The sequence below is a fragment of the Mixophyes fleayi genome, chromosome 2, assembly GCF_038048845.1.
Source record: "Mixophyes fleayi isolate aMixFle1 chromosome 2, aMixFle1.hap1, whole genome shotgun sequence".
NCBI lineage: Eukaryota > Metazoa > Chordata > Amphibia > Anura > Limnodynastidae > Mixophyes > Mixophyes fleayi.
Window position 1 is genome coordinate 39,370,315 of NC_134403.1, and position 23,838 is coordinate 39,394,152.

At 38.9% G+C, this 23,838-nt stretch overlaps 1 protein-coding gene across 1 annotated transcript in view; it reads left to right on the forward strand.

Annotated features, from left to right (window-relative positions):
- The first annotated feature begins 1,231 nt into the window (after positions 1–1,231).
- LOC142140076 (polyunsaturated fatty acid lipoxygenase ALOX15B-like) overlaps positions 1,232–23,838 on the forward strand; it is a 29,784-nt gene continuing 7,177 nt past the window's right edge. Inside the window, exons 1-12 of the mRNA XM_075197936.1 lie at positions 1,232–1,415; positions 2,611–2,815; positions 3,173–3,254; positions 5,883–6,005; positions 9,981–10,084; positions 10,552–10,724; positions 10,882–11,028; positions 11,909–12,112; positions 12,876–12,962; positions 13,156–13,325; positions 13,612–13,733; positions 14,513–14,613. Coding sequence (XP_075054037.1) covers positions 1,269–1,415; positions 2,611–2,815; positions 3,173–3,254; positions 5,883–6,005; positions 9,981–10,084; positions 10,552–10,724; positions 10,882–11,028; positions 11,909–12,112; positions 12,876–12,962; positions 13,156–13,325; positions 13,612–13,733; positions 14,513–14,613 — 1,665 coding nt within the window. The 5' untranslated portion in view covers positions 1,232–1,268. The remainder of the gene's footprint in view (positions 1,416–2,610; positions 2,816–3,172; positions 3,255–5,882; positions 6,006–9,980; positions 10,085–10,551; positions 10,725–10,881; positions 11,029–11,908; positions 12,113–12,875; positions 12,963–13,155; positions 13,326–13,611; positions 13,734–14,512; positions 14,614–23,838) is intronic.

The following is a 23,838-nucleotide window of genomic DNA, read 5'->3' on the forward strand; positions in this document are numbered from 1 at the left end:
TATTATATGGGTTATGGTGCTTATAGCCAGTTACATAACTTTACTGACTCAAGCGCTTCCTAACAGGGGTTTTACTGGTTAACTGACTAAATGTGCACTGACAATGAATGATAACAGTTGCCCCTGTAATCTCACACCTAACAGATATGATTACAGTGTAAAATGTACTACAGTGCAATTAATATACGTTGTATTACTTTACACTCAATATAGGTTTCCTGTTGTATGATTCTTCATTATATATATTTTAAGCCCTATGTATTCTCGTCTCCATATATATATATATATATATATATATATATATATATATATATACATCTCAAATACCTGTATTAGGTATTGTATGCTATATTGAGTACTAACATTGAAGCGTAATGTTCTTCCATTGGGAACTGAGATGTAAAAAGGGAGTCGTCCTCACTGACACTTTGACATAAAAAGGACCCACAGACACACTGATTCATACAGACTCTCACACGTGCTGTATCTAGTATACATTATTTTGGTCAATCATTTCTTCTTTCATGGTATAACTTTAATGTATTTTGTACACAGGACTTTCTCCATTAACAGAAGACACATTTTAGAGCAACAGAAGACACCCTTATTACATGAGTATGGGTTTAGTTGATTTTTATGCTGAGAAAAATCATTGAGAGTTCAAGCTTTGGCTTTCTAGCTCATCAGATACAGATTATGGTGTAGAGAAGTGGTGGGCAAACTCAGTCCTCAAGGGCTACCTCCAGTTCATGTTTTTAGGATTTCTTTAATCATGCACAGCTGAGTTAATCTATTTGGCTGGGTCAGTAATTATCCCAGCTGTTTCTACAGACAGGAATCCTAAAAACATGAACTGTTGGTAGCCCTTGAGGACTGAGTTTGCCCCCCACTGGTGTAGAGCAAATAAGAACATTGTTACAGTTGATAAAGATATGAAGAAATTGAGAAGTTTTTCAAAGGAAATTCTAATAATTTGTACATGGAGGAGCGAGATATTTTGTATGGTATAAGAGAGGGGTGTGTATCAGTGTTCCCTCTAAGCTGAGCAATCTGGAAATGATAGAGTTAAACCTGTATCTTACTAGGAAACATCCAGCAGATTTTGAATACAAATCTTTAGGGTGGAGCCCTCATTAGAGTGACCTTTTACCTCTTTCCTTTCGAGATTGCTCAGTTTAGAGGGAACACTGGTGTGTATGCTAGTCTAAAACATTGCTGACTTTTCTAGTTTCCTACAGTGCTTCTCTCGCAAGGTCACTGGCTCAGACATGGGGATCTACAAGCTGACATTTGCAACAGGGAAGGACCTGTGTGCTGGGACCTCTGATCAAGTATCCATTGTTCTTGTGGGGGTCCAAGGTGAAAGTGCTAAACATCAACTGCCCCATAAGTGGAATAACTTCAAACCTGGAGCAGTGAGTATCTTATAAGAGTCACAATATGGGAATGTTATACTACAAATAAATAGAATTAAATAAGGATTTCACTCAAACTAAAACATATTTACAGATGATGCTCTATAAGCTTACTGCTTGGCCTCTTTAAAACAGGCAAATATAAAATTCATAGGGGTCACTGACCCAAGCTTAGCCTGCTTGAAGCAGGCCTAGCGGTAAGAGGAGAGAGCAGTAGACATGGAACCATTACAGCCAATGGGAACCCCAGTGGATCCAGAAAATCCAAGGTTGTACTTGTTGTTCTTTCATTTTCTATAGAGTCAGATCACCATGTTACATTTTCAAGGATCGGAAACCAGAGAGAGTTTATAATAAGGAAACATCTTATTTAAAGTAAAATAGCAATATGTGTGGGATCGACAGTAATAAATCTTCAGAATAGTGTCTGCAACAAAAGATAAAATATTACTCCAGAGGGGGCAAGTCATTGTTACATTTTCAAAACTAAAACTCATATATACCATGTTACAAATATGAATGTTTTGGCATAATAGCCTTTAAAAAAAACATCTTGTTCGTTACAATCCCATTTAAAAAATGAATGTAAATATACTGAATATTTAGTTGGCCCCTACAGTGTATATCTGTCATAAGCATTTTTTGAATATAGGGAAGTAGAAGATTATATATGTTAATTATTGTGTACATTTTTAAAGGTCTCATAAACAAATATGCTGCTCAGTGGATAGACCCCAGAAGGGCTACTGTTCTTGCATATAACTGAAATAAGTCTAGCCTAACCCTTCATCCATTCTGTATACAATAAAATAAGAAACAATTCATAAAAACACAGGTTTGTATCTGAGGAAAAGTAAAAACTACATATATTCTATTGGCATTCTACCCATGTATACAACTTGTCATGAAGAAATCTTAGAATGTTTTATATTTGGTTCTTTAATTGATTCATATAATGGATTACCCTGATATTTACATGTTAAACATATAAATCAAGAAGTCTGCAAAATATGCAATTTTCTAGAAAAATGCCATTACCATTGGTATATACTTGTCTATGTCCACAAAGTCCCTGAACTCTATTGGAAAAAACTTCACATCTCCTTGTATAAATGGGACACTCATGGTCTATCCTAATGAGAATTCTAGACATATTCCATGCCAAGATTTTTAAGGCTCTACTCTGCTTTTCAAGGTAACTGACTTTGATGTTAACATTGAGGAAGATCTGGGAGAGCTCCTGTTGATTCGGCTGTCAACAGAGCACTACAAGAAATTTAATATGGATGCCTGGTACTGCCTGTATGTTGAGGTGACCTGCCCCAATGGTCAACTCTACCAGTTCCCTTTCTATCGGTGGATCCCTGCCTTTACTACTGTGGAGATCCCAGAGGGGAAGGGTGAGTTGGAATTTATTGCAGGACTTGGATACAGATAGGAACTCTTACCCAACTTATACTTGCATTTAATAAATGCATCATAAAATCACTAATATAAGTCTCTCCAGTTGAATGTTAGTGCACAGGACTAGATATTGGAGCTGAGAAGACTGGCTCTATGTAGAATGGTACATGTCACACTATAATTGTGAAGGTTTACATGTGGGGACCATCTTGTACTGAATGAGATGGTTTACTCATGTTAGACTTTAATATCAATCACTAGTTACCCATGTATCATGTCACATTTACTTAATTACAATAAAAACTGTACTGGTGGTTGTTGGAGGTGGTATCATGACAAACTCTCTCTTTCAGGAATTATATTAACTGGGAAAACTAATCCTATTCTTCAGCAACAACGGCAAGTAGAACTGGAGAAGGAGAGAGAAACACACAAGTGAGTGACCAATGTACATGAAGTAATGTCTTGTATACTTGCTGCCTATGGGAAAATGTCTTGTCTTCCAGGGGAGAGGAGATTCACTTACATTTTTAGATTTTTTTAAAATTGGTGAATAAGTAATATATGCTACAGTATATATGTATATATAAGCGTCCTTTTTAATGTGTGTTCATGAGGTAAAATTACCTCAGAAAAATGAGTTTGACCCCTGAACTCGTTTAATTTAGCCTTTACCACCCCTCCCACGGGGGAAGAAGGGGGGATGATGGAAGTTAACTGACTTTACTATTCTCATTTTTTTGTCAAATAATGTCAGTATACCAAATTTCAGGTCAATTGGATGAGCCCTTTCTGAGAATAGTTTTTTCCACACACTCACTAACACACGCCGCTAGGCTTATATATATTAGATATATATTTATATATCTCCATCCAAGCATGTAAACTGGTGCTTTATTCCAACTAATCATGTGTTTGCTTTCAATTTCTGAACTACGCTGGATAAATGACACAATCTGATTAATCAGCATGAGCTGTAGCATATATTACTTGTTCACCAATTTTCAAAACATCTACAAAATTTCAGTGAATCTCAAATATCTATATATATATCTATATCAGAGATAAGCGGTCGGATTCTGAGATACCTGACAGGTCCAAATTTTGGGTTTCCGAGTTGATTAAGCCATCACTCGGTCTTGAGTACCATACTCTGATTTGAAATCAAGGCAAAATACCATTTCTGGTAAAATTACAGTTCTCATGAGTTGGATCAATATCTTCTAAATATAGCCCCCATTTTAGAAGTGATAGCATGTGAGTTAGAGGTTTGCTGCAACTCTGTGCTCAAAAAAAAAAAACCGCTTGGACAGGGTGAAAGAGGCAATTGATATTGCAATAGCTGTGATTTTATTGCAAAAATGTAGAGTTTATTTAGAGATCAGTCTGCTGGAATTGTCTGCTGATCAATTGTGTGTGTGAGAGAGGGAAGAGTAGACAAGCAGTGGCTACTGGTTGTTGTAATAGTATATTATAGTATATATGGTATAGACATCTGAACTATTTAGTGCAGAAAAAGCAGGGTGCTGTATGACTGTGAGCAGCACAAATATATTTCTTGTTTTTAAAGAAAATGGAAATGGCTAACACTCCCTATACCACTCACAGTGGCAAAAAAGACTGACTATGCCCAGATTTTGCTAGTAGGGGTCCTGTTACTTCTGACACACATACTAGAATGCCAATTGAAAAAGCGTGCCCAACACAGTCATGCATCTTCCATAACTTCCCCTGAACCACCTTCACTCAGAATGCAGGTCTGTCATCTCCAAAACAGCCATAGCAATACATGAAATGAACACTCAGGCTGAAGAACAACTTGGGCACTCACAGAATCCTGAGGAGAGTCTAAAGGTATCCATGAGTGTTATATGTGAGTCTGATATCAGATTCTAAAACTGTAATTATAGAGCAGCCTTCTTCTCAAATGTCTCAACCATTTGGAAATGTGAGTATAAGTAATGATGATTATTAAGACAAATAAATTGAGAATGCTACTTTGGAACTAGCATACCAGTACCAGCAGTAGTAGTAATTTTTCGGCCTCTACTAGTAAAAAGGTCATGCAGGAGCAAAGTGTAACAAAGGGTGCTCAAAATCCAAACTGTTTGTCAATCTCAAAGAAAACATCAGCCCTTGGTGTAAGGATTAAGGGAAAAAAAATCTGATGACTGTGGTGATTTGTACAAAAAAATGAAGATAGCCAATATTCCATACACCACCTGCAGTCTGTCTAATGAGTACTGATTACTGCCTCTACACTTTCCATGATGCATGCTGTCTAATGTTAAAAATATTTTTTTCTGTGGTCTGTCTCCCAGCAATTTTCTCCTGGGTGCAGCCCACCTTCATCTATCAGCAAGTGCTCTGGCATAATGTTTCATAGGGATGGTAGCATGCTTTGCACACAATTTGGTTGTTCAGAATCTCTTAAAAATTCTGAGGTCATTGCAGAAGATGGTGCCTATGGCCCATAAAGTTTCTGGACAGTTTTGGCATCAGTAACTGCATGTAGATCATTGCGGCAGCTGCTGAAAAAATTATTTACCATGCTACCAACTGAAGTAAGCGTTTATGTGGTCGACAGCTAGACTTTAATTTGGTCGACATTAGGAAAGTTGACAACATTAGTTCGACAATGCAAGTGTCAACATTATTAGGTCAACAATTCACATGGTCAACAGTATTATTAGGTCAACAGTTCAAATGTCGACAGTATTATATGGTTAGTGTTAGGGATATTATTGTCAACCAAAAAGTACTGTCTACATTTGAATTTTCAACCTAATAATAGTGTTGTCATCATTGTCGACTTTGCAATCCTATCTATATTATAGCATCGACCATATAATTGTAGGTCATGTAACTCTTGTACATATGTATCACACCCAGCAAGAAGTAGTAGTGTAGTGGAATTCCACACTTCATAGATATAGAAAATATATATATATTTCTCATCTTTTGTTTCTAAATATAAACAGAAGGTCTGTGAATCAATAAATGCATTTTTGATTGGATTATATGAATGTATTCTATAGCATATACTTACTTTGTGTCCTGCAGGTGGAAATTTTATGCAGAAGGTGCCCCTCACTGCATCGATGCAGAAAAGGCTACGGATCTGCCACCTAATGACCAGTTCTCCTTCCTAAAACGGACCAGCTTTGGCTACACTATGATATCCACGTATGTATCTAGTCTGAGAAGACTACAGTAGTCATACAACTGTAATGACCCCTAAATACCAACCCTGACTCTTATTCATACTTGCCAACTTTTTCTAGTTGGTGTCCGGGAGCTGCCGGGGGGAGGTGGGCTTGAAAGGAGGCGGGACCCGAAAAATTGCATAGTTTTGGACCATGACGTAATGATGAAAACGCGTCATTTTACAGTGGGAGTGGGGCCAAATGCCGCAATTCCAGGAGAATCGCTGCATTTTGGACCTATTTCTGTCCACTTCACTAGGAAGTGGACAGATGAAGGAGACTGCCATACAATCACAGGAGTCCGGGAGACTCACCTGGAATCCAAGAGTCTCCCAGACATTCCGGGAGAGTTGGCAAGTATGCTCTTATTACTATTTATCAGTAAGCTTCTACCTCTGTGAGCAGCGGCGCATGCAGGATTTTTATAGGATTGTATACAGCACCGCCGCGGACGCTTCATTGACAGCGCCGCGGCTGCTATATAGTACAGTGCCGCTATGTAGGGGCACTTTAGCGGAGGGGTTTCTGGAGACCCAGAAACACCCCCTGCGTGTGCCCCTGGGGTTGTTACCTGGGGTGTATCAAGGTTCTAATCTATTTTTATATGTTGTGTGCAGACATAACTGAGCTTTCAAAGTCTGCTGATCAGTACACAAGTGCAGAAACCGTACGAGGTAGAATTTTAGGATTTAACGTTGCAAATACTCATGAAAAAAGTATATTTGTACATGGATATCATTAATTTTGAAGTGCTAACAGAGATAATGGCCAGGATTATTGATCCCTATGTAAAGTACTGGAAAAGAAGGGGAAATATTATTTTTGAGGGGCACTCATAACATAAGGAATACAGATCAATAGAAATTTATGTCTGTAAATAGTTCCAGATTATGATCCCCCCCAAATCAGAGACGGTCATAGAATTCTATATGTCGCCATTAAGGACAAAAATATACGTAAAACACTATAAAGAAAAAAAAGTAACTTATTTTGTACCCATAAAATGTTGCAATGTTAAAAAGAGAAATATTCTAATTTTAAAATAAGTGCGTGTTCGTAGGGTATAATTTCAAATATGAACCTAAAAAGTGAGTAATATGGGAATTATATGGAATTGGACCCAACCATGATAGGAATACAAGCTCCATTGTTGTGATTAAATGTAACTTTTTTGAGGCACTTAATATAAGTATTAGTTTTCGAACCCTGGAGAATAATGCACTTTGAACTGTAACATTGATAACAGTACATCTGTCTATCCACTAATAATTGTTGTTTTGGGTTCAATCCCATATAATTTCCATGTTACTCACCTTTTAGGTCCATATTTGAATTTATGCCCTATGAACACTCGCAAATTACAAAATAAAAGTTAGATTTTGTCTCTGCTTAGTATATTTTATGTATCTTTTTGTCCTTGATAACAAAATAGAGAGATCTATGACAGGCCCATAATCTGGAATTATTTATAGACCTAAATGTCTATTGATCTGTATCGCTTATGTTAGGATTGCCCCTTATAAATAGTATGGGGTAAATGTATCAACCTCCGGTTTCTTGAACTCCCACGAGTTCGGTGTCTTCGCAGCAGGTTGATACATTTACCCCTATATCTTCTTCTTTTAGATTCTCAGTAGTGTGTGTGTACGTATATGTGTGCGCTTGTATATATGTGTGTGTGTATATATATATGTGTGTGTGTATATATATATATGTGTGTGTGTATATATATATATATATATATATATTATGGGGTAATGAGGGGAACAACCTTCTACCTGGAAATACTGCTCAAGGAGGACATCTAACACTCTCCTGTTCCGTTATCCTCATGCATCTACCATATGCACTGCCTGGACACTCCCTACTGAACTGTTTGCAAACAATAAAAATGCATGCTCTTTTATTTTTGTTTCTTGTGACCTCTTCTCCCCACTCCACCTCTATGCTGCTGTTATCTATCACCCTCAGGTTCTCATTCTGAATTCCTTGACAACATTTCCACCCGGCTTTCTTACATCCTTTGTTCTGACCTACCCATTCTTATTCTATTTCAACATCCATATGAACAACTTTACTGGCACTGCCACCTCTAAACTCCTCTCGCTTAGTTCATCCTGCTACCTCTCCCAATGGATATCATCTCCCATCCATCATGATGTACACTTACTAGACCTGTTGTTCTCCCATCTCCAGCTTCTCAAAATTTGCCTTCCTGCTTTCTGATCACCACCTCATTTCCTTTTACCTCACCTTGCCTCCTGCAATCCATGCGCACAGTGCAAAATCTAAATGGCATTGACCTGATTCTCTTCTCAGCCTCACTTGAACTATTCATCTATCCTATATCTAACCTGTTCTGCCCTATGCTGCAGTGCCATTCTACTACACAACATTCACAGTTGCAAATCCAAACTCTAACTCTGGCACTCCAAACCGAGTGCTCTAGTACAACCAAGAGTGATTGGAGAAAAACTCACTCTATTGCAGACTTCCTGCATTACAAATGTTTCCTGTCTTCTTAGTATACCACCGTCTCTCTTACTTTACTTTAGATCCTTAATATCCACCAAGTTAATCCAACACCACCATCTGTTTGCTGCCATCAACTTGCTTCTCTGCCCACCTCACCATTCTCTACTTCTTCCCTTACTGCTCATGATTTTGCTACTTACTACAAATCAACACCATCTGTAACAAAATCATCTCATCAGATTTATCACCCTATACCCAACTTCTCTTCCATTCAGCTACTCACCCTCAGTTCTTTCTCGCTTATTACTGAAGAAAATCTATTTAATATTCCTTGATTCCTCTTCCCTCTCAACCTGTCCTTTCAATCCCATTTCCACCCAACTCCTCCACACCTTGCCCCCAATATTTAACCTCTGTCCTCATCTCCTTGAAACCCTTCACTACCTTGGCCTTCACAGCACTGTTATCTCCTGGTTCACTTCCTACCTTCTAAACATAGCCAGAATATTCCTCGCTCATTCAGGACGATCCCAAACCCATATCCAATATCTCCTTATCTCCCGCCTTGACTACTACAACCACTTCTATTCGTCTTTTACCTCTACAAACCATCCTAAACACTGAGACGAGACTGATCTTTCTCTACTGTCACTCTACATCTGCTGCAACACTCTGCTAAACCATATACTGGCTTCCCATTCCTCCAGAATTCAATTTAAACTACTCCCATTCATCCTTTAAATGCCACCAACTCCTCCCCTCATATACCACTGACATCATCATGAGATATACTACACCTCTGCCTCTTTGACCTGCATCTGACCTATGCCTCTTCTCCTCTCTGGAAACCACCTCTAACTACCACCTCCAAGACTTCTGCCATGCTGCTCCTCACTTATGAAGATCCCTATCCTACCTGACAGAACTCCACCCCCAACTTTCAATATTTAACGTGATCTCTCAAAACCCCCCTCTTAATTATAGCCTATCCTACCCCCCCAACTGATACTACTATATTTTTCAACCAGCTACAGTTCTGGGTCCCCTGTGAGTCCTTCTAGCTCCTAATTTGTCAGCATTACCATTTACCTCTAGATATATGTGCAATTGTATTTTGAAAGATTTGTAACTGACAGTCCGGTGCTGCAGAGTTTTATGGTGCTTTGCAAATAAATGATGATCATGATGATGAACCTGTAGAAGATGAAGTACCTCTTGGTCAGTCAGCCAAGTTATCCTAATATTTTATTCAGGAAAGGAAGACTTGAAATTAATTAACTTCTTGACCCCCCCACAAAATAAAACCACAGCAGTGATCTTTATCATCTTATTTGAACATACTAGTTTCCATCCTGAGCATTGATGTGGTTATTTCTCTTTCAACTTAGCTATTAGATGTTGGAGTAATAGACTTAGTCCAGGCAATTGTCAGTACTGTGCATATGGTTGTTTGACACCTTTATCCTACTTACTCTCACAGAGGACTTGAAATGAAGTTGAAAGGATTCACAGACAATCAGGATTCATGGTCTAATCTTGAAGATATTAAATTGGTGTTTTGCCTCAGACAGTCAGATCATTCAGGTATGTTTTTATTTTTTCTTTCCAGAACTACTTCTATAAAGCAGAATTTTACCACAAAAACATCTCATGCAAAATGAGCTTTGTTACTCTTTGAACTATGCCATTTATCTGTTCTGGTAACACTCACCTAATTCTACATGAAAAGAGATTTCCTTACATGTCAGCCTACAAAGGTCTAAACTCCAAACTACTTTCCTGTAATGACTAATATAAAATTATCTGTAGAAAATATAATGTTTGATATGGTAATCATACACTACTGAGACTAGGAACAACTGACTTGTTAATGAAGGTTTGTGCGATTTACTTTTGAGTCATTATTAGAAGTTTCTCATAACATTAGAATCTTATCCACCATGTTGTTGTACAATCTTGTGAAATGATCTGTATTGTGCACAGTAAAAATCCAGGTAGCTCCACCTTTCACACAGTATAATGCTTCTAGACATCGTGTCTTTTTTCCCTAGATGTGGTGGCTGAGATATGGAAAGAGGATTACTTCTTTGGTAGCCAATTTCTGAATGGAATAAACCCTATGCTAATCAAAAAATGCTTCAAAATCCCTGAAAACTTTCCAGTTAGTGATGGAATGGTGGCCGCATCTCTGGGGACGTCCACCAACCTTCACAAAGAACTAGAGGTGGGTTTTGTATGGCAAGTGATGACCAGTGGTGGTTATTGAATGCAAATGACTTTGAAACTTGTTGACTCTCCCATTTATTCCTTTAGTGCATAGTTAATTCAAACTTATGCTTTATGACCCATATATTTTTCAATAATCTGCCTATGTCTTGCAGAATGGCAACATCTTTCTGGCAGATTACAAATTTCTTCATGGGATCCCAGCCAACAACTCCATTAATGGAAAACAACAATACATTGCTGCCCCTATGTGTCTACTATGGAAAAATCATCAAGATCAACTCGTCCCTATAGCCATCCAGGCAAGTTTCAATTTTGTAATGTCTATTTACTGTAAATGGTAAAAACAAATTGAATGAAAAATGATTCAGAATTCTGTTCTTTGAAATATCTAGTATGGTGTCCAATATAATAATCTAGATACAGGACAATAGACAACATAAACTTTCATGGCTCCAGTTTTCCCCAGTCCTGTAGATCAGTAATCCAGTAATTGGAACATGTTTGCTGGTATGGCCATAAACTTCAGGGTACCAGTTGCTTCAAATAAGTTCTGCACATTATATGTCGTCTTTAAAGCATAGTGATGTTTTAGTATATCATCATGCTGATAACTGTATACAATGTGGGACACTGCATACCTTTTGTTCCCTGTAAGTCTTGGCACCTGTATGTCATTGAACATGGAAAAATGATCTGTGAAAGGTATGAAGGAGCTAAAAATAAATTCTTTACAGCAGATAGATATCAAAAAACAACAGATTCAGACCCCAGTTGGTAGGTCAAACAGATTGTGCGCCTCCTGGCTCATTCTCCTAACCCAAATCAGAAGACCCTGCTCTAAAATTAGAACAATGTTTACTTGAGCAAAAATTAATTTGTGGTTTCCCCACCTGTTGACCAACTGGTAATGGACTCATTTAGAAATATCCTAAGAAACATCAGTTGAAGTATTACTTGGATACACGTTCTTTTTCACAACTAAGATTTCCTAACATTTTAATATATTCAGCTGCTTTATGGTTAAACACATGCAAATTTCTCTGCAGTACAAAGGGCTTTTTCACAAATTTTAGCATAGCTGCACATGCAGTGAAGATGCACTGATCGCTTCTAAACCACATGGTATAGGATACGTAGATGATAAAGGATATGTGGATCTAGATGTGCTTTCTCTTACAGTTGATGCAAACCCCAGGAGAGAACAATCCAATTTTTCTACCCAATGACTCTGAATCTGACTGGTTACTGGCCAAGATCTGGGTGCGCAGTTCTGACTTCCAAGTGCATGAAGTGGACACTCACCTTCTCCGCACTCATCTCTTTGCTGAGGTCTTTAACATTGCAACCACCAGGCAACTTCCAATGGGCCATCCAGTGCACAAGGTGAAACCTGTTTAAACCATTGTCCTGGAGAGCGTTTAGTTCACTGCAGAGTTTCAATAAATGAGCTATGGGGCCAACCACATGAAGGCCTTCATTGTGGCTTAATGTTGGGAACATATGTGGATGCTAACTATTTAGTTACCAAGGCATATGTCATCATTTAGCATTTCTAAATATTACTAATCTTGTTTCCAAGGACTTTAAATTTTCCATGTTGTCGTTCATATGGCGAATTGGACGGTTTAATCTGGAAGAGCAACATACAAATATCATCCACTGCCTGACAGCATAAAATCTGTATTTATATTTTAATATTGTAGACTTTGGTTTGATTTGTTGAAGTGTTCAATAAGACAGTTTTATGCCCTACAAAGCATCAGATGACATTGTCCTAATCTAAAGTAAGGGTGTAGTCATTGTGCTTTCTGATGGGACAAAATGAAATGGTGCTACGATCATGCCTCTCACAAACTACCATGACCATTTGTCTAAGACTTGATTAAATATTTTGACATCAGCCATTCCAATATATGCCAGAATTGTAAACGCCACTAATGCAGGACTTTTACTGACTTGTTTTCACTTTCTTAGTAGGCTATCATTTTTGAGCTGCTGATTCTAAGTCACAAATTACTAATTGAAGCAGATTTGAAGGGCTTTATATTTTCTGCATGTAAAATGAATCTCATCAGGTCCTCATTATGGCCTAGAATAGATGTGTCTATAAGCAGTATTTCTTTCTTCCCCCCCCCCCCCCCCCCAGCTTATTACTCCACATCTTCGCTTCACCCTGGAAATCAACGTCCTTGCCAGAACTCAGCTCATTGGTCCCGGAGGCCTCTTTGATCAGGTGAGACCATTACTATGCAAAGGTTACACACAGTCTTCATCCCAATGCCAGCTATAATCTGTTTAGTGCTTTGTTTTGACTTGATCCTGTAATTTCAGCATTTACAGTACCGCGGTCTATAAATGATTGTCAGGAAATTACAAAATGCAAAATTGCAGAAAACATATCTAACACTTAGTCCACTTTTCTCCAGGCTGTGGTGACTGGAAATGGAGGTATTGCAATACTGTTGAAAAGAGCAATGGATGAGGTCACTTACAGCAGCCTCTGTCTCCCTGAAGACATCCAGACAAGAGGAATGGAGTCCATTCCTAATTACCTGTACAGGGATGATGGGATGAAGATCTGGCTGGCTGTGGAGAGGTAGAGATGCAAGTAGATATGCAGAACATTGGCCTGTCCCAACTACCCAACCAGAGGGAGATGACCTCATTTCCATCTTTAAAAATCCTCAAACTGGTTTATACATAAGTTTTCATACAGCATAAAAACGCTATAAAGCAACCAACACACAGCAATTTCTCAAACATGTCTTATAAGGGGGGTTCCAGTCATCTATAATCCCAGACCCCTTTCTAGCCCATGTATACTCTCCATACTTGAAATTCAATTCTTTGTACTTCAATATTTTTTTTATTTCTCCACTCAGCTTTGTGTCCAACATAATTCATTACTACTATGAGAGTGATGCAGTGGTCAGTGCAGACCCTGAACTTCAGGCTTGGGTAGCAGAGATCTTTGAAGAAGGTTTCTTGTCATATAAATCTTCAGGTAAGAATTAAGAACTTTCTACTGTATTTAGTTAAACTGAGTTGCAAAGCACACTGGTCAGTCTGACTGATTTCTTTCCATCCTCATCCCCTTCTCCAAAACGTATGCTGGCCTCATACTCAATTTGTCTAGTATGGTAATGGAAAAAGGAAGATCAACTATTTGAATGGGGCACTCTTGGGATACTAACATCTCGGCATTTACATTATGGTTCTAGTCAACAGAGTAAAAGACCGACCTGCGCAAATTATAAATTCAAATTTAGCTTTTATTATATAATCATAAAATATAAATTCAAATGCGATATTTAGTACATTTCTACTACTGAGGGAGCACACAGTTATTGAGAGAATATCTAACTCAATATGTTCTTTCACAAATACTATTTAAACTGGTTTGAAGGTGAGTATCAGCTTGTATATGATCATCTCTTGGCTGTACTAACAGGTCAAAGTTTTGCAATTACCTACATGTACAGTCACTTTGGACATTGATACTGGCATTCAGACCAAGGGGATCAGCTTGTGTGTGGCTGACTTTAGATATAGAGTTTTCAAGGCAATGCTTTCCTGGCCTTTAAAAAGCTCGGAGACAAATTGAATAATATATAGCTTGACTCTAGCAGCACTAAGATTGCATGCTGATATTAAAATTATCTGTATATGGTAATAATGTTACATACACTTGCATTTTCCAAGATTCCTTGTTGCTTTAAATCACATTTTAGATCATCCTGTAGAGTGTTATCTAGTTTATTAATGGACTATTCTCTCTGATAGGAATGCCATCGTCTTTGGAGACCAAGTCTTCTCTGATCAAGTTCCTGACTATGGTTATCTTCACTTGTTCTGCTCAACACGCAGCTGTCAACAGTGGTCAGGTGAGTGACATAAAGCTAGGGATGAGCGCACTCGGATTTATGAAATCCGAGCCCACCCGAACGTTGCGGATCCGAGTCGGATCCGAGACAGATCTGGGTATTGGCGCCAAATTCAAAAGTGAAACTGAGGCTCTGACTCATAATCCCGTTGTCGGATCTCGCGATACTCGGATCCTATAAATTCCCCGCTAGTCGCCGCCATCTTCACTCGGGCATTGATCAGGGTAGAGGGAGGGTGTGTTAGGTGGTCCTCTGTGCTGTTTAGTTCTGTGCTGTTTAGTTCTGTGCTGTTTAGTTCTGTGCTGTTTAGTTCTGTGCTGTTTAGTTCTGTGCTGTTTAGTTCTGTGCTGTTTAGTTCTGTGCTGTGCTGTGCAGTGCAGTATCAGTCCAGTGGTGCTGTGTGCTGTGCTCTGTCCTTCTGAGGTCAGTGGTGCTGCTGGGTCCTGTGCTGTGGCCTGTTCAGTCCAGTGGTGCTGTGTCCTGTGCTCTGTGCTTCTAAGGGCATAGTTATTTCCCCATTATTCCCAAGTTTTTAAAATATAAAAAAAAAGTAAAAAAAAATAAAAAATTAGAAATTAAAAAAAATATATATAATTATAACCAAATTTGCAAAACCAATCCAGCAGTATAAGTCCATTGGTACTGCAATATTACCAAGTTCACACATTCTGCAGTATCTTGTGCTACATATAATGGAGACCAAAAATTTGGAGGATAAAGTAGGGAAAGATCAAGACCCAATTCCTCCTAATGCTGAAGATGCTGCCACTAGTCATGACATAGACGATGAAATGCCATCAACGTCGTCTTCCAAGCCCGATGCCCAATCTCGTAGTACTGGGCATGTAAAATCCAAAAAGCCCAAGTTAAGAAAAAGTAGCAAAAAGAGAAACTTTAAATTATCTGAGGAGAAACGTAAAGTTGCCAATATGCCATTTACGACACGGAGTGGCAAGGAATGGCTTAGGCCCTGGCCCGTGTTCATGACTAGTGGTTCAGCTTCACCCACGGATCTTAGCCCTCCTCCTCCTCCCCCCCCCCCCCCCCCTACAAAAAATTGAAGAGAGTTATGCTGTCAGCAACAAAACAGCAAACAACTCTGCCTTCTAAAGAGAAATTATCACAAATCCCCAAGGCGAGTCCAAGGGTGTTGGTGGTTGTCAAGCCTGACCTTCCCATCACTGTACGGGAAGAGGTGGCTCGGGAGGAGGCTATTGATGATGTAGCTGGCGCTGTGGAGGAACTTGATGATGAGGATGGTGATGTGGTTATTGTAAATGAGGCACCAGGGGGGGAAACAGCTGATGTCCATGGGATGAAAAAGCCCATCGTCATGCCTGGTCAGAAGACCAAAAAATGCACCTCTTCGGTCTGGAGTTATTTTTATCCAAATCCAGACAACCAATGTATGGCCATATGTAGCTTATGTAAAGCTCAAATAAGCAGGGGTAAGGATCTTGCCCACCTAGGAACATCCTCCCTTATACGTCACCTGAATAACCTTCATAGTTCAGTGGTTAGTTCAGGAACTGGGGCTAGGACCCTCATCGGTACAGGGACACCTAAATCCCGTGGTCCAGTTGGATACACACCAGCAACACCCTCCTCGTCAACTTCCTCCACAATCTCCATCAGATTCAGTCCTGCAGCCCAAGTCAGCAGCCAGACTGAGTCCTCCTCAATACGGGATTCATCCGAGGAACCCTGCAGCGATACGCCTACTACTGCTGTTAGTCGGTCATCTTCCCAGAGGGGAAGTCGTAAGACCGCTAAGTCTTTCACAAAACAATTGACCGTCCAACAGTCGTTTGCCATGACCACAAAATACGATAGTAGTCACCCTATTGCAAAGCGTATAACTGCGGCTGTAACTGCAATGTTGGTGTTAGACGTGCGCCCGGTGTCCGCCATCAGTAGAGTGGGATTTAGAGGGTTGATGGAGGTATTGTGTCCCCGGTACCAAATCCCCTCGAGATTCCACTTCACTAGGCAGGCGATACCAAAAATGTACAGAGAAGTACGATCAAGTGTCCTCAGTGCTCTTAAAAATGCGGTTGTACCCACTGTCCACTTAACCACGGACATGTGGACAAGTGGTTCTGGGCAAACGAAGGACTATATGACTGTGACAGCCCACTGGGTAGATGCATCCCCTTCCGCAGCAACAGCTGCATCAGTAGCAGCATCTACAAAATGGCTGCTCATGCAAAGGCAGGCAACATTGTGCATTACAGGCTTTAATAAGAGGCACAACGCTGACAACATATTAGAGAAAATGAGGGAAATTATCTCCCAGTGGCTTACCCCACTTAGACTCTCATGGGGATTTGTGGTGTCAGACAATGCCAGTAACATTGTGCGGGCATTAAATATGGGCAATTTCCAGCACATCCCATGTTTTGCCCACACCATTAATTTGGTGGTGCAGCATTACCTCAAGAGTGACAGGGGTGTGCAGGAGATGCTTGCGGTGGCGCGCAAAATTGCTGGACACTTTCGGCATTCAGCCAGTGCCTACCGCAGACTAGAGGCACATCAAAAAGCATGAAACTGCCCTGCCATCACCTCAAACAAGAGGTTGTGACGCGCTGGAACTCCACCCTCTATATGCTGCAGAGGGTGGAGGAGCAGCAAAAGGCCATTCAGGCCTACACAGCCACCTACGACATAGGCAAAGGAGTGGGGATGCGCCTCAGTCAAGCGCAGTGGAGACTGATTTCCGTGTTGTGCAAGGTTCTGCAGCCATTTGAACTTGCCACACGAGAAGTCAGTTCCGACACTGCCAGCTTGAGTCAGGTCATTCCCCTGATCAGGCTGTTGCAGAAGCAGCTGGAGAAAGTGAGGGAGGAGCTGGTAAGCCATTGCGATTACACCAAGCATGTAGCTCTTGTGGATGTAGCCCTTCGTACGCTTTGCCAGGATCCGAGGGTGGTCACTCTTTTAAAGTCAGAGGAATACATTCTGGCCACCGTGCTCGATCCTCGGTTTAAAGCGTATGTTGTGTCTCTGTTTCCGGCGGACACAAGTCTACAGCGGTGCAAAGACCTGCTGGTCAGGAGATTGTCCTCTGAAGAGGACCGTGACATGCCAACAGCTCCACCCTCATTTTCTTCCACATCTATGGCTGCGAGGAAAAAGCTCAGTTTTCCCAAAAGAGGCACTGGCGGGGATGCTGATAACATCTGGTCCGGACTGAAGGACCTGCCAACCATTGCAGACATGTCTACTCTCGCTGCATTGGATGCTGTCACAATAGAAAAAATTGTGGATGATTACTTTGCTGACACCATCCAAGTAGACATGTCAGACAGTCCATATTGTTACTGGCAGGAAAAAAAGGCAGTTTGGAAGCCCCTGTACAAACTGGCTCTATTTTACCTGAGTTGTCCCCCCTCCAGTGTGTACTCGGAAAGAGTTTTTAGTGCAGCGGGGAACCTGGTCAGTGAGCGGCGAAGGAGGTTGCTTCCTCACAACGTTGAAAAAATGATGTTTATAAAAATGAATAATCAATTCCTCAATGAAGTACAGCACTGCCCTCCAGATACTACAGAGGGACCTGTGGTTGTGGAGTCCAGCGGGGACGAATTGATAATGTGTGATGAGGAGGAAGTACACACTGTAGGGGGAGAGGAATCAGAGGTTGAGGATGAGGACGACATCTTGCCTCAGTAGAGCCTGTTTAGTCTGTACAGGGAGAGATGAATAGCTTTTTTGGTGTGGGGGCCCAAACAAACCACTCATTTCAGCCAAAGTTGTTTGGTAGGCCCTGTCGCTGAAATGATTGGTTTGTTAAAGTGTGCATGTCCTATTTCAACAACATAAGGGTGGGTGTGAGGGCCCAAGGACAATTCCATCTTGGACCTTTTTTTTTTGCATTATATGACCAATCAACAGTCGTTTGCCATGTTCAAAAAGTAAAACCAAATTTAAAAAAATACAAGAAATTAAACCAAAAGTAAAATGCCGTGTCATAATTTAAAACAAGAGGTATTGACGTGCTCTAAAACTACTGTATTGTTGTTTATATTTTATAAACATTACACTTGAAAGCTTGAGTCTTTCAATAAAAAAGTAACTGTCCATTGCACGAATATTTGCAACAGGGACAATTTTAGGGTTAAGAAAGTCAACTAATAACACTTCGACGCTGTCTGTCTTTATAAACACTACACTTGGAAGTTGGAGGAGGTATTGTGGCCCCGGCACCAAATTTACTACCGGGGCCACTCCACTGTGCAGTCCATATTTAGGTGTATCAGATATTAAACAACGGTGACAGTTGATGCCCAATTTTTTAATTATATTGTGGCCTCGGTACCAAATTGTGTACCGGGGCCACCACACTACGCAGTCCAGATACTTGTTTGGTGGAATTCTGACACGTGGAGGGTTTTATTATTATTATATTGTGTGGACCACTCTATCTATACCACACTACAACTCTATATACCACTCTATTTCATACTTTAATTCTATTTCATACTTTAATTCTATTTCATACTTTAATTCTATTTCATACTTTAATTCTATTTCATACTTTAATTCTATTTCATACTTTAATTCTATTTCATACTTTAATTCTATTTCATACTTTAATTCTATTTCATACTTTAATTCTATTTCATACTTTAATTCTATTTCATACTTTAATTCTATTTCATACTTTAATTCTATTTCATACTTTAATTCTATTTCATACTTTAATTCTATTTCATACTTTAATTCTATTTCATACTTTAATTCTATTTCATACTTTAATTCTATTTCATACTTTAATTCTATTTCATACTTTAATTCTATTTCATACTTTAATTCTATTTCATACTTTAATTCTATTTCATACTTTAATTCTATTTCATACTTTAATTCTATTTCATACTTTAATTCTATTTCATACTTTAATTCTATTTCATACTTTAATTCTATTTCATACTTTAATTCTATTTCATACTTTAATTCTATTTCATACTTTAATTCTATTTCATACTTTAATTCTATTTCATACTTTAATTCTATTTCATACTTTAATTCTATTTCATACTTTAATTCTATTTCATACTTTAATTCTATTTCATACTTTAATTCTATTTCATACTTTAATTCTATTTCATACTTTAATTCTATTTCATACTTTAATTCTATTTCATACTTTAATTCTATTTCATACTTTAATTCTATTTCATACTTTAATTCTATTTCATACTTTAATTCTATTTCATACTTTAATTCTATTTCATACTTTAATTCTATTTCATACTTTAATTCTATTTCATACTTTAATTCTATTTCATACTTTAATTCTATTTCATACTTTAATTCTATTTCATACTTTAATTCTATTTCATACTTTAATTCTATTTCATACTTTAATTCTATTACTAATTACCATAAAGAGGAACAAAATAAACCAATTTTACCAAAAGTATAATATGACTTAGACTTACAAACACTACACTTGAAAGATCGTGCCTTTAAATGAAAAAGTCAGTCTTCATTGCACGACTATGTGCAACAGGGACAGTTTTTTGGGTTTACAAAGTCAAACAATAACACTTTGACCCTGTCTGTCTGGGATCTCAATGACGAATTGTCTGTACCATGTTTGGAGGAGGTATTGTGGCCCTGGTATCAAATTGGGTACCGGGGCCACCCCACTATGCAGTCCAGATACTTGTTTGGTGGAATTCTGACACGTGGAGGGTTTTTTAATTATATTGTGGCCTCGGTACCAAATTGTGTACCGGGGCCACCACACTACGCAGTCAAGATAGATAGATGCGTATTGCGTATCATAGATAAAGTACATTCAGTGGTGTGGGGCAAATTGAAAAATATTCAAAATGCACTGACATTATCAAAAACAAGAGGTTGTCACACGCTAAAACTCCAACATGTATATGATGGAGAGGATGGAGGAGCAGCCGTATGTGCAGTGTAATGCAGACCTGTTGAAGGTTTTTTATATATTTTATTGTGGTGCCCAGTGCCCACTCCTCTACGCAGTCCAGATACATTTATTGGTGCGAATCATAAAAGTTCAGGGTTTTTAATATATATTGTGGTGACCCACTCCTCTACGCAGTCCAGGTACATTTATTGGTGCGAATCATAAAAGTTCAGGGTTTTTAAGATATTGTGGTGACCCACTCCTCTACGCAGTCCAGGTACAATTATTGGTGCGAATCATAAAAGTTCAGGGTTTTTAAGATATTGTGGTGACCCACTCCTCTACGCAGTCCAGGTACATTTATTGGTGCGAATCATAAAAGTTCAGGGTTTTTAATATATATTGTGGTGACCCACTCCTCTACGCAGTCCAGGTACATTTATTGGTGCGAATCATAAAAGTTCAGGGTTTTTAATATATATTGTGGTGACCCACTCCTCTACGCAGTCCAGAAAGATACCTTGTTGCAACGTTTTGGACTAATAACTATATTGTGAGGTGTTCAGAATACACTGTAAATTAGTGGAAATGCTTGTTATTGAATGTTATTGAGGTTAATAATAGCCTAGGAGTGAAAATAAGCCCAAAAACTTGATTTTTAAACTTTTTATGTTTTTTTCAAAAAAAATCCAAAACCTTAAATCCGAACCGAGACCTTTCGTCAAGTGTTTTGCGAGACAAATCCGAACCTCAAAAATAACGAAAATCCGGATCCAAAACACAAAACACGAGACCTCAAAAGTCGCCGGTGCACATCCCTACATAAAGCATTACAACATACAAGGCTATAAACCTACTATGCAGAGTGAGTCTTTCCTATTTTCTTTGTCATCCACTGGGATACACTGGACCATGGGGTATAGAGCCTCCTTCAGGACATGGGCACTCTAAATAATTTTAACAATTAAATTCTCCCTCTTATACCTCCCCATCCTGCAGGGAAATCAGCTTTTTAGAGTGCCCTCATTACAGGGTCTTCTTTTCTGGGCTGCCTGTTTCTTTTATTTTTATTTGAATTTTTGGACACCTAGAGCAGGCAGTCTTGCTGGGAACCAGACCACACCGGGAGAGCGGCAAGGTAAGTTCTCCTTCCTGGAACCGGAAGGGGATGTTAAAAATGTGGTCAGCTTCTGGTGGGGCCTGGAGCCTGCCAAGCAACCGCACTGTAGAGCCAGGGCTCCACTTGGGAAGCAGGATCCGGTGGGGCCGCCTCATCAAAGGCAGGCCTTCACTAGGCACAGTCGTAGCACAAGGGGGTGTCCTCTAGGATGCTGGCTGCTGATGTGCTGGGTCCTGGGGGGAGGTGTAGACCCCTGTACTATATTATTCACCTCCTTCCTGACTGATTTCAGCTGTGTTCTGAAGACCAGTCTAAACCAGTCACTTTGCCAGCAACTCTGCTGCCTCTTTACCTACTCTTTTTCTTATAATGTTGGATAAAGAGAGGTCTATGACTATTAAGTCCTAAGGGGGGGTGCAGGCCCAAGCAGCATCATTGCACTCCCCTCCTTGACTGATTTCCGCTATGTAGTGAAGATCATTGTGCCATTAGCTATACTTTGCTCTGTCTCTATAGCAGCAGATAAATACTGCTAGCTAGAGTGGGATTGCATTGGAATTATGTGATAAATTTGTGCTCAAATTCTGGTGGGTCTTATTGTTTACTGATACCTTGTTCACGTTTCAATATTGTGTACTTTGTATCTGCCTTTTTGCTGCGCTTTTTCTTTTCAGATTGGAAAAAGAGAGGACTATAACTACCAAGTCCTGGGGGGAGGTGCAGGTACAAGCGGTATAATTTACAGCAAAGAAAAAGATTTAACTGGCGCACCATAGGTGTAATTGGATGATAAAATGAAAATATATATATGAGTATAGTGATAAAATATCAATTATTACATTAGATCAGTAGCACAGCTGTAATATGGGGTGTGTTAGGCCCCACCTAAGCAAGGCAAATTATAAACAAAGAAAAAAATTATTACAGCGCTACAACAGGTCAAAATATTACCAAGCCACACATGATGCTGAAAAGGTATATTAAATAGAATTTCTTTATAATATAAACAGTATCACATCTAATTAGATAGAAAAAAAGTATCTTAAAAATGCACATATAACACACATATAAAAAAATATCTGAATGTGAGCTAAACATAATAAAAACAAACAAGTGTAAGCTGTAATTACGCTGTTCCAATAGCTTTGAAAAATGATGAAGCTTAAGAACTCATTTGATTTTGTAATCTCCAAGATCACTAATGGGTCCCAATCAGTCATTGAAATGACTGAAAATAGATTTAACTTCCAATTTAGTGGAACAGCATGGAGATTTATCCTGATGCATTTCATCACCTGCACATTAATTTCTTCAGAGGTGAAATACAGCAACACATTGCATTAAGCCACTTTCGTTTTCAATTCCGAGCCACTTTCGCGCACTCTCGGAATTGAAAACGAGTCAAAACGTTGTCAGATCTCAGAAGTTTTGGATTCTAGAAGTACCGCCCTCCATGGTGATCTAGCGCCATTTTACAGAGGGACACAGAAGGGGTAGCACAGTCTGTAGAGCAGTTGGGCAGCGTCATATGTAGAATAGAAAGAGGAGGGGGTAGCAGTGTTCTTAGTCTACAGTGACATTCAAGAGAGCTCCATTGTTAATTGCCATTGCTGAAATACAAATACTAGGGCTGGCAGGCTTGGTCTTCTAAATCTACAGTCTTTGTTTGAAAGTGTATGAAAATAATATTGTGACCTGTGAGGTGGGTCAAAAGTGACTGCAAATTACTTGAAATTAGTGTTATGAGATTAATAATAGGAACAAAAATAGAGCAAAATTATGTGATTTTAGCAATTTTTTTTAATAAATACAGATCCAAAAAACCCCCCAAAACACATGAGGACGATTTTGCCAAAACCAGAACACGGGGGTCAGTGAACATCCCTAATTAAAACCTATTTGCATCATGTTGGCAAAAAAACAATATACCATAATAACAACAATATGAGCATTTTTTACCTGAATTCTATAAACCCTTTCTTGTTTTATATTAAATCTGTATAACATTATAATTAAAAGTTAATTAAAATCTCCGAAAAGATATGACCATGGAAAACAGGTTTGAAGTTTATATAAACTTGTAAAGATAAATGTCAAACATTATCACTTGCATATCAAGCTATTAAATGTATCTTTACTAGTAACAATTGCTTTATAGTTATATAAAAAATTACCCAACATTTATCTTAATCACAAAAAAATAGAACCCCGCTAAAAT